The sequence below is a fragment of the Ambystoma mexicanum genome, chromosome 2q (assembly GCF_040938575.1).
Source record: "Ambystoma mexicanum isolate Mex_15411 chromosome 2q, UKY_AmexF1_1, whole genome shotgun sequence".
Taxonomy (NCBI): Eukaryota; Metazoa; Chordata; class Amphibia; order Caudata; family Ambystomatidae; genus Ambystoma; species Ambystoma mexicanum.
The window spans coordinates 741,242,208-741,254,479 of record NC_090924.1 but is presented as its reverse complement, the minus strand read 5'-3'; the positions used below and the strand labels follow the sequence as shown (position 1 = coordinate 741,254,479).

General features: G+C 46.0%; 1 protein-coding gene across 1 annotated transcript in view; it reads right to left on the bottom strand.

Moving 5' to 3' along the window:
- Positions 1 to 12,272, bottom strand: part of NOM1 (nucleolar protein with MIF4G domain 1) — a 789,380-nt gene that overhangs the window by 83,902 nt on the left and 693,206 nt on the right. Inside the window, exon 9 of the mRNA XM_069647968.1 lies at positions 6,718 to 6,849. Coding sequence (XP_069504069.1) covers positions 6,718 to 6,849 — 132 coding nt within the window. The remainder of the gene's footprint in view (positions 1 to 6,717; positions 6,850 to 12,272) is intronic.

The window sequence follows — 12,272 nt, the reverse complement described above, 5'->3', positions numbered from 1 at the left end:
GTCAAGAGTCCCTTGCAGCCAAAACTGCTGATTGTTTAAGAGTGCTCTGTAAACATAAGGATCTCCTGACTAAGGGCAAGAAAATGGAGCTGATTGAAAGATTGTTAGCTAACCAAAGTCTGGGTGATGGTTCAGAGGAACCTACCACTCCAGCGACTGTAGATGACAGTGTTGAAGTTAACATGGAGCAAAATGTTGATGTTTCTGAGGAAGAGTCAGAAGAGGAGGGTGAGGCTGTTGTAACTGTCCCCCCTAGGCCTCTGCCTGCTCTACCTGCTGTACCTACTGGACCTTTACCAGGTCCCACATTTAGTCCTCAGTACTTTGAACTGGAGAAAATGAAGCTAGAATTGGAGTATAAGAAACTTAATGCTCAAACTGACAAAGAACTAAGGCTAAGGGAAATGGAGCTCAAGTATGACTTAGAAATGAAGAAATTATCTGTTGAGAATGTTTCTCTCTCTGGCTCCTCTAGAAGTTCCAGTCCTAAAAGACCCCGGATGCCTAAAGAATTGGTTGGTATGTATGAGCCTAAGTTGGATGTGTTGGATTGGTTGTCTCTGTTTGAATATAATCATGGGCTCCAGAACATCACAGGAAATGACTTACTCACCTGGTTGTTCTCTAGGCTTCCCCCTGTTGCAACTGATGTAGTAATGGAGATGGGGGAGGAGGATAGGAAGGACTATGAATGTGTGAAACTAGCTTTGATAGCTAGGTTTGGGAAGACCCCTTCCCAGTATCTTAAGAGGTTTAGGAGCCTCAAAAAGCATGATGGTACCCCTTGGGCTACCTGGGTGAGTGAATGTTTGAAAAACTTAGAGGGATGGATTAAGGGTTACAAGGTGAACACTTATGAAGGTATGAAGAATTTGTTTATGTTGGAGACTATTTATGATGCCTGCTCTCCTGAGCTCAGACAACACTTGGCTGATTCCAAGGAATTGGATTCCCGGAAGCTAGCTAAGGCTGCTGACTTGTGGGTTGCCAACAGGGCCACTCACAAGGATTCTGGGGTAACTCAGAAGAAGGATGGGGAGAAACAGCCAAAAAAAGACTCCAAAGAGAATTCTAATAATTCCTATCCCAAAGAGGGCCCCAAACCACAAAATAACCAGGGTAAGCCCCAGGGTAAACCGAATCAGGCTAGTGTACCTTCTGGCCACAAGCCAGAAGGAGGTCAGAACAAGCCACCCTTCCAGAGAGCATTTGGACAATGCTATGTCTGTCAGGGTACTGACCATATCAAAGGAGATCCCAAGTGCAAGGGTAAACCTGCAGGGATCAGTACAGTCTCCTTAGCCTTCACTCCTGAGGATGAAGTACAGATGGCTAGTGCCCACTTTGAACTCTTTGCTGAAGAACCCTTGGGTCTTCAAGCAACTGTAAACTTAGAGCCTATGGGTCTGGTTAGTCCCCAGAATAGGGTTGTGTATAACTCCCTACCTGTTAACTCTAAGGTGTATTATGTGGACAGTGTTCTTGTCAATGGCCAGGATACTCCTGCCAGGAGAGACACTGGGGCCAGCAGAACAGTAGTGGATGAAAGCTTCTTTCAACCTGAGGATGTGGCCAAAGCACCCAAAGGTCCCACTAAGATGTCTGGAGGCCCTGTCCAAATGGTTCCTATTCTACCAGCCCTCATTCAATGTAACAACATGACAGTAAGGATCCCTGTCAGTGTTCAGACTGAGGTACCTGGGAAGGTCCTGTTAGGGAATGACCTAAGAACTCTAGGAGTAGTGTCACATACCCCCAGGCCTCCCAGTATGGAGAAGCAGAACTTAACCAAATTGGCTAGACAGGCTACCTTGAAGGACCCTTCTAAGCCTGTGGGACCCTCTACTGAGAACCCCACTACAAGCCCTGGGTTTAGTAAGTTGACCTCTGACCCAGGCACCTTTCCGGATAGTATGCTAGGAACATGGGAGCCCCAACCAAGCTCCATCATTGTTCCCCTAGTCTCAGAGTCTCTGACTCCCCCTGCTTCTGAGGAAGAGGTGGCTAGACCAACTAGGCCCCTATCTGGACCTGAGAGAACTGGTAATTCTCAGTGCTGGTGGAAAACCAGAAAGGAAAAGTCTAAGGCCAAAAACCTTCAGACTGTTGGACCTTCTACTGAAGACCCCAACTCAACTCCTAATATTAGGGGGGAAACTCCTAAAATAGGTAAGGGTAGATCTAAGAGGAAGGGGAAGCAGGTACATTGCCTAACCCCAACCCCTCCAACCAAGAGGCCTAAGACCCAACCTGCTCCCACAAGAGAGGTGGTGAGGAACCTTGGAGGCCCCTCTAGATCTAAGGGAATCCTTTATAAGGACCCCTTCAAAAAGCCTAACATAGGTTCAGAAGTTGTCCCAACTTCTGAGGGACTGGTCAACCAGATCCCCTATAACAAAAAGACTGATGTTCCTCAAAGGGTTTGTAGGTCCTTTAGCTTGCAAAAGAAAACCTTTGAGTTCTCCCTTAAGCATAGGTCAAGGTGTCACCATCAAAATGCTGATGGACTCTCTAGGATGTATATCATCGACTAGAGGTATGAGGTTCATCCAGGAGTGGATTAAATCCTCCTGTCCCTTAGTCTGGGGGGGGCGAGTGTTAGGGAGAATTCTCTGTTTAGGCTGAATTTCCCTACCTAGTGAGTCCCCCAGCAGCTTTGCTGGATTTCTGGGGTTTAATTTTTTTCTCCTGCCAAGAGTGAGACTCTTTTACCCTCACTCTTGGACATGTTGAAGTGTGTTTTCTTGGTTAAACCTTGTGTTGAATGGGCTATGGGGTCTTTTACTCCATAGGGCCTCATGTATTTTTGTGATGTGGGTCACACAGCACCCTCTGTGCCGTGACCCAGGGGTGTCCTAGGGACTCCCCAACATAGACTCCATACCCTGGGACTGACTACTGTCTCCCAGGGCATGTAAAGTCACCAAAGACTTTGCTAGTCTTGAATCCTGAACAGAACCAGTACAAACCATCATATTGTGGACGTACTGGCTGGGGCAATTCGATTGCCCCAGGGTCTGTTAGTCGAGGGGGCACGTCTCCGTCCCCCCTGATCGAGTTTTGGCTGGTGGCAGTGGAAACTACTTTTTATATTCGACCGCGAATATTTCCCTATGGGATTTCCCATTGTTTTAGGCTAACACATTTAATTATTTATTTACGGTAGCCTTAAACATACCACCGGTTTATATATTTATTTTTATAACTCCGGTTGGGACTTTTTGCCAAAACTTGATTCTAAAATGGCGTTGGTGTTCGCCTCTGTAACTCTGACCCAAAGTGGAGCCCTTTGTTCCACTTTTGGCGGGCTTCTCCACAGAAGCCCTCCAAAGTGGTGCCACTCTGTCTGGGGTACTTAGGAGGGGTGGAGGGGGATTTAGGCACCCTGGACTGAGTTACCTTGGTAACTCAAGTCGCACTCCGTCCTGATTGGCCCAAGTGGTGAGCCGCCCGGCTCACCACTTAGCATGGTTGAGTGACAGCTAGGCTGGGTGAATGGGGGTTTGCTGCATAAAAGCAGGGCTTTGGGGACTGGGACTTCAGAAGTCGCCACAGGACCAAGAATCCGACGAGGGAAGAGCTGAGCCGACCTGCTTCGACGACACCACCCGGTGGAGCCCTGCTGAACCGTCTCACCACTTTTTTTCCCGACGACCGAGGAGAACTCTTAACGGAGTGGCTCCTTCCCTTGACTGGTGGGGACAACCAGTTTTCGCCTTCTTTCCGTTCTTTGAGGTATCTCGTGGCCGCCTTGCCTGTGCCAAGCACCCCGGCAACCGGAATACCACACTTTACCCCCATACCGCGAAAGTCGGCACCAACCCTTTAACCGGAGGACTCCGCGGCTGGTTTCTTCCCGGGCAGTGCAACGACCCTCTTCTTCTGCTCTTCAGCGAGAACTTCTTCTCCCCTGACCGACGTCGAGCCCTGCTGCCACTGCCTGGAACAACTGCCACCGCTGGAGGATCCTTTCCGCTTAAGGTACTGTGTTCTGCCTGGCTTCCCTTGCTACCGACTGTACGGGGTAGATTTAGTCCCCGGCTTTCGAACCTGGGAGTGCCTGGGACACTTTGGCTAAACTTTCTGAGCCACTCTAACCTCTTTTTGACTCTTTGCAAGACTTTGAATCTCTAACTAACAGTGTGATCTTGGGCACATTTTCGCTCCGGCTACTCTAAGAGTGGGCCCTGCCTAGTGACTTTTGCTCACCTGTGACTTTATTCTTCTGTAAGCCTATTGCAAGTGCTCTGGACCTTAGAGTGGTGTGTCTAACCCATTTCTGCTTTTTCTCTCCCTTTCTTGGAAACTACTAGAGTGTCATCTAACGTTAAGCACTCACCTCTGTTTTAATTAAGTGGTGTTTTACCTAGAGTTGTCTAGATAGGAGAAAGGATTGAATCTACTTTCATTATAACTGTGTTGAAGTGCTTTTACTATATTTTTGCTAGAGTGTTTTTAACTTATGTGTATTTTAAATAAATAACTATATACTTTTGAAACCAAGCTCTGGTCAGTGTTTGCTTGTGCTATTGTGTTTTGGTACATATTGTGTATACTTTACATACTGCCTAACTCTTCTTGAGAGAAGTCTGACTGCTCAGCCACAGCTACCAGGTAAATCTGGGTGGTACAGACTGCTACCAAAGGGGTTTACTGCTCTACCTGTAGTCTTAAATCTTTTGCAGTGTTCCCCAAGGGAACTGCACAGGTTTCTGCCTAACACACAGAGCATCAGATACAAAGCCTGCAAATAGCAGTGATTATGAGGGGAGGAACACATCCAGATGACAGGAGAGTAAGACTGCGCAGAATAGGATTAAGACAGAGGTGCTGAGGGACCAGATGCTTGGATCATGTACAGACACCAACATTTTCCCTGGCCTGAATGAGTGTGCAAGACCAAACCAGGAGATGGAGAAAAAACAGTGAGCAGAGCGGTACAGGAGAGAGTGTCACAGACGCCCACCCAAAAGAGAAGATGACCAAGGGCAGGGCCACTGCACATAAGGGAGACGTCCAAAAAAAGTCAGAGTCAGCCCATTTAAGATAGCAGCTGAGAAAGACTAAATGAAAAATGTTGCATGCTGGAACCTGGAGAGAAATTTCCTAGAGCCAATTAAGAAAGTGAGTAAGTAGAAACAGTGCTTTTTGAAACTTGAAGGCTAAGTCCCTAGGTTCAAATATGAGAGTGACTGCAAGAGCAAGAGGCTGTAACATGAAAGGAAAGTTCAGAGAAACAAAGGAGAAGGTAACAGTATGAAGAAAAGCTTCATGCTGGAAAATTGATGCAATGTTCCTGAAGCCAATGGAGAAAGCAATAATCTAATAGAAGTGTTACATGCGGGAAGTCGAAGACAAAGTTCATAGATCCATTAAAAATGTGATTCGAATAACTGTGGCTAACCAGACTTCAAACTTTAAAATTCCTGTCGAATTGACAAACCATATTTTACAAATTATTGTTGAACTCTATTCTTTGATGTCATAATGTTTAATTTTTGTCCCACTGCTCTAGCACACTGATATGATATGGCATTTATAACGCGCCTGTACACTAGTGTTTCTAGCATTGTATGCTTCCTACTACGCCATACAATCGGAGACATATTTCTAAGATGCTTATTAGGGGAGGCATTACGCATGATCTTCCCTCTGGAGGTGTGAATGGGCAAACCCTCAGGAGTGAGATGTGTTGTGAGAAATACTGATTTGCAGATGCTGGCCTGTTTTCTGCAGGCGTCTTGCATATAGGCGGTGCAACAGAAGGTATCTTCTACAGCACCAGAACAAGCTCTAGTAAGGCTGGGCAGACGAACACGGGGCTTGCTTCTAATGAAAAGCTCCCCTCACCCTCTTCCTCCTACCACTTTCCAGACCATGCCCACACACTGACCCTCTCAACTAGAACCCTCTGAAGTCCTCTCCTCCGAGTGTTGTGTTATATAAAACACCAAATAAAGTAAACATTCGATTCTAACCTTCAATCTAATAACATTCATACCCACAAAATATTTTGTGTACAGATGAGTTTGCTCAGAGCGAATGCTTAACACTACCAACATTGAAATCAATCACATGAGGAGTACTTAAGGAGGGACAGAGGAACAGAGTACCAGAGGAAGAACATGCAGAGTTTTCCCAGCAGATAAATGAAGACTCAATGGAACTGAAAAAGTGAGTGAGCCGGAGGTCATTTGCTGAAAGAACTGAACTGTTACGATCGTGGGTAAAAACAAGGATTTTTTAAACTGATTTCTTTACTGCAAAATGCGGGGAGTAGGGAGTTGGGAGTTGGGAGTTGGGCAGGGACGCCTCGCCACCCCCATCTCACTTGCCCTCAATCCCCCTGGTTATAAAGCTGACCCCAACCCACCTGTTAGCGGGAAAAATAAATAAATACATTTAAAAAAAGAAAAGCAGTAAAAACAATTCACCACCAACGTGGTGCGTTCCGAACAGGAGTTGGCTGGAGGTTAAGATTGACAAAATATGGAATGAATCACATTCCCATGAGGGAACATATATAACACCCAACAGAATATTTCTCCTGGATTCAATCACCACAGGGCCCTCTCCAATTGTACCACGGTACATAATACTTGAGAAGAAAGCCAAACCAAGCAGATGTTAAGAGGATGCTAACGCAGACCAATAATAAAAAGTAAACATTAACTGTTCATTTGCTATAATAGCATGTCCAAAACTGGATCTGCTGACCTTAAAGACAGAAAGTTGCAGCGATTTCGATTTCAGCAACTGAACTAGTAGCTGCACCAAGCTCGAGAAGGCTGTGGCTGTAAGGTTTTCCAAATCACGAAATTTGTCCCAAACACTGAACTGGAACGTCATCTAAAATATAAAAAAAAACATGATTAGGGCTAGCGTGATATGCATACCATTGAGCACTCATTTGCTTGCTTATCCGCTGGGAACTTAAATAATATTAAAAGGAAATATACTGTTACATTAGTGAGGTCAGACCGACACCAGTCCCTTGCAGGCCTCAAAATCATCACTCACCACTAGCTATTGGCTAGTGATGATTGACTCTTGACAAGTAATACATTGTGTTATGTGTGCATTTCGAGAATTACAACTTGGCATTTTTACTCGTGGTCCCATGAATGCTGTTCCCCTCACTTTGAAATATAGTCCAGAGACAACCTGCTTTGGCTTGGACTTCACTTTTAGAGACATGTGTTCCAAGTAAGAAGAAAAAACAGTGCTGATCAAACGCTGTGCTGCTGATGGTAAGATTTTTACCCTGGTGACCACCTTTGATGGATTATGCAGTCTCTGATCCTAAACTAGCCTTCACATTGGTCATTCCTCTTTAAAAGCAAAGATATTTTAAGCTGTCAAAGCTCCCTTCAAAATATTTCACTTTCATACTGGGAATGCCCTTGGTCAAGGAAGTCCAGGTGCATTACAACTCTTGATCAGGCTTGGTCCCAGGCCACAGACATTTTCTCTCCTCAGACCGAAACCCTGCTTTTTCATAATCATGAAAAAGATGCACTTCTGCCCATAAAGTATGCATCAAATAAACACCACATTAAAATATTGCAACATACATACATCTGCTAGCATGATAGCACCACATCGATCTTCACGTAGAGAAATACAAAGCTGATGGCACACATTTAACATCAGACCTAATCAATCAAAGCTAGCAGCTCAATTCACATCACTAATGCTATAGTACTATACAATGTAATTGCTTGACAAAATGTTTTTCACACTGGCTCGCACTTCATCAAGGAATACAATTCTCGTTTCACCCCAAGGCAACACGCTCTTTTTTTCTCCCAATGATCCTCAAATCGTTTGCTTTGTTATTTAAAAAGGTTAAATGCAGTGTGATAACTTGGTTGTGGCAGCATCCTGTTTGCAATTCTCCCAAAGACACAAGACTAAGGACAAAACCGGCCCAACCATTGATAAACTGTCAAAAACATTTCAGATATGTAATATGAAACTCAGGTGTTTCTCAATAAAGTTAGGCAGGAGAGAGGGACAGATTAATCTGAATCTTGCGAGTACCTATTTTATCCATAGGTACTGGAAACACGGCACACAGTGTTTCGTTGATGCTGAATATCTAATATGGATGCTAAAGAAATCCAGGGGCAAACACAAACACGAATAAACAGATGGGCCTAAGTGTGAAACTGTGGTTTGCAGCATTGTGATGTTGTTTCCATTTAGTATTTTATTGTATGCAATGCTTTTTCAATGAATTGTGGAGTCTTGATAAGGGTACGAAGGAGGAGACACGCGTAGAAGTTCATCACACACGTGGTAAAAAAACGATTTGTCTTTAAAATCGTGGCGTTAACTACAAAACATTGTACTGTTGCTTATCTACAGTTCGGAAAAAAAATTAAAATGCGATAAAAACTGGTTGCAATTCCGAAAACTGGTAGGGTGCTAAAGAAACAAAAAAGAAAAACATCATTAAAGGGAATTAAGTCTCATACGCTACTGTCAGTGTGATTCTCTGGATTTTGGTATTTTATATTCATTTTGAAATATGAAACAATAACTTATTAACTTTGGAAAAGTCCATATGTCTGGCATTGTCTATTTATAGAGAAAGAAAGTCTGTCCTGCCAGCGCTTTGCCCTGGCCAGTATAGTCAATGGTGAGGGATCATGAGGGCCACTGGTTGTCCCGCACTGCTCTACAGTTACAAAGACAGATGTATTGACTCTGTCTCAAATTATTTCCTGCAGCTTTCATCCACTGTGCGGATTTTATTATGGGGCACTACATAATAGCTTGTGCAGTGCAATCCTACTGCTGGTCTAGGCCCATGGTTACACGCATCTAAACAAAGAAGTGCAAAACTTTCTTAGAATAAAAAGACATTGCGCTGTTCCCTGAATGTAATATCAAAGACATTTGTTTAAAAATAAAAAGAAAACACACGCTGTTATATGACAATTAAGAACACATCTGCTCACCATTTCTAGTGTGATCACATACATCCACGGCCATGTCTCGCTTTGCATTATCACAATTAGCTGAGCTCCCATGTGTGCAGGGTAGTGAGTCAATCAGTTTAGCTCTCATATTGTTGAAGCCTGTTAACATGACCTGCAGAGACAGACATCTGATGGCTAAGAGCACAATACCTCATGTCCAGTACAGGAAAACGGAATTCCTACATGGCCTTTACTGCATTGGAGTAATCCCTTGGAGGAAAGGTTTAAGTTATGTACCTGTAACTATTGTTCTCCAGCAGGGGTCTGGCATGGATTCACATGCTCATGAATATTCCCAGTTAGGCTGGATATCCTTGATAAAACAAAAAACAGTTTCACTTTCACTTAAAAACTAGTTCTCCTCTAAACCATGCACTGTCCTCTGGGTCATACTGCCCCCATCCAAGGACAGTCCTCTCCCTAAGCACCGCCTTTGGCAGCCATCTTCAGAGTTGGTTTGCACGTAAAGTGGCAGTATGACCAAGAAGAGCTGCAGAGGGACCAGAGGGAGGGTTCGCCTGTGAATCCATACCAGAACCATGCTGGAGAACAACAGTTACAGGTAAGTAACTTAAACCTTCTCCCCCATGGAGTCTGGCATGGATTCACATGTTCATGAATAACGAATACACAACAGTACAACATTACACAACCATAGGAGGTGGCAAGGCTCAACAGAAGCATTTAACACTTTCCCCTGGAAAAGACTCACCTCAAGCAAACAGGTTGCGTGGCACTGCCTGGCCGCCTCTGGACTCCTTTCTGCAATCCCTGTCGACGCAGTAGAATTTCGTGAAGGAATGCGTGGACCTCCGCATTGCAGCCCTGCAGATGTTAAGCAGAGGCACACCAGAAAGGAACGCTGTCACCGCAGCGATCGCTCTGGTAACATGGGCTCTCGGACGGCACGTCAGAGGCCGGTTCACCAGCCGATGACAGTGCATGATGCAGCCAGAGAGCCATCTTGAAATGGAAGACTGCGACAAGGCCTTCTCATGGTTCACAGGACCAAAGTTCAAACAATTGAGAAGTATTCCAAAAACTCTTTGTGCATGTTACATAGCACTTCAAGGCACGAGCAACGTCCAGTGAAAGCAAGGTCCTCTCTGCCGGCATCAAAGGTTTCGGGAAGAAAACGGGTAACACCAAGGGCTCGTTGAGGTGGAATTCCGACAGAACCTCCGGCATGAAAGAGGGGTGTGTACGCAGTATCGCCTTTGAATTGTCAAAAAGTCAGATATGGTTTCTTGCAGGATAGGGCCTGAATCTCACCCATGCATCTGGCAGAAGTGATGGCCACAAGGAACGCTGTCTTCCATGAGAGAAACTTGACTGGGGCCTGATGCATAGGCTCAAAAGGAGCCCCCATGAGCCTCATCGGAACCACATTGAGTTCCCATGTCGGGGCTTGAGCCTTCACCGGTGGGAAAAAACAGAAAAGTCCCTTGAGAAACTCCTTCACGAGTCTGTGGGACCACAGCAAGGATCTCCCTTGTGATCAGGTGTAGCGTGAGATGGTCGCCAGATGTACCTTGATGGATGCCTGAGCCAGTGCAGCTTTTGCCAAGGACAGCAAATATGGAAGAATCTGTGGCACCTTGACCCTCAGAGGGATAATATTCTGTGACCGGCACCATGTAGCAAAACGCTTCCACTTATGAACATAGCACTTCAGAGTTAACGATGCCCTGGCCTTGCCGAGGACCTCCCTGCAGTCAGTTGGTAACTCATAACCTCCAAAATCTAAGGCAGCAGGCGCCATGCCTTCAGGTTCAGCGATCCTGGGTCGTGATGAAGGATTGCACCTTCCTCTCTGGTGAGCAGATACGGAAGCACTGGAAACTTGACTAGAGGCGACGCTGACAGGCTAAGAAGATACGGATACCAAATCTGTCGGGGCGATGAGTATCATCTTGCACTGACACCGAGTGTGTTGATGACACATATAAGGAGAGGGAATGCGTACAGACCTTCCCACAGGAAACTGGCAAACCTCTGGCATTTGGAGTTCGCCGCCATGGCAAACAGATCAATCTGGGGCCGGCCCCATTTGACGAACAGGAGGTCCACCTGATCCTGATGAAGTTCCCACTCATGGCAGGAGCGCAGTTCCCTGCTGAGGGAGTCTGTGATGGTGTTCTTGACTCTCGCCAGGTGGAGAGGGACGAGGAACATCCCCCTGTCCGCTGGCCCAGTGCCACAAGTGCTGGGCTTCCTTGGAGAGTGATGGGGATTGTAACGCTCACCTGATTCCCACGGAGGCGCAGGTCTGGCTTCGAGTGCTGATGCTTCTTCAATGGTGAAGCGCAGGACTCTGAAGATGGACAGGAAGGGCCCTCTACTCTGGCTTCTCCGGCTCGCAGGAATATTCCCCTGTGCGTGAAAAGTGAGTGTTACCTACTGACTGAGTTATGCCTCAGCATCCCACTCTCTTCCAACCCTCCACGATACCCTTCCACGATTCCCTGTGAAGTCTCACCTTAGGGTCAGGAAGGATGAGTTCTCCATCCTGCTTCTGATGCAGGGGCGCGTTGAAACCCAGTTACTTCACTGGATTGAGGATTGGTGGGAGTTCAGGTAAGCTTGACTATTCAGGTAAGGCTCTGTAAAAGTTCTGTTGCAAGTTCAAAAGTCCAAGCTTAATAATAATGTTCATTGTCTTTTGCAGCAAGCGCTAATGCTTATGTCTTTTTTCCCCTTAGGGGCCGGAGTTCGGAATGCCGGAGATATGGCACCGACCCGAAGTGAAACGTGCAGTTCCAGTAAATGGCAGGTTAGATCTGGATGAGCGCTCGGGAACTGTCTTTGCATACGCTCATTCAATGTCTGTCTTTTTTCCCCATAGGGGCCGGGGTCAGGAAAATGCCTGGAAGCGGCAAGACCCGAATTGAAATGGGAATGACCCAACAGGTAAGTCTTATTCCCTTCCTTCTCTCACCTCTTATTCTTGTCTTTTTCTCTAGGCTCTGGGAAGTGGCTGTGTATCCGGATGATCGCTGCTGAAGATGGAGGAACCCAGGAAAGGTGAGTGAAATGCAGCGCTGCAGCGATCGTAACGAAATGCTTTTTAAAAAATAATGTCTTCCCTTTCAGGATCGTCGGTGATGTCTCCGTGGTGCAGTTTAGCTGGTAAGGTCTCTTGTCTCCCTTTGCAGGTGACCCAGGATGCTGACAGGCGTGGCTGAAGTCCAGATGCAGGAGCTGACACGGTGAGCGTCCAGCTGCGAGGAGCAGAACAACGCGAAGCGTGAGTTGCTGATCGGGTGTGGTTTAAATAGCTTTGGA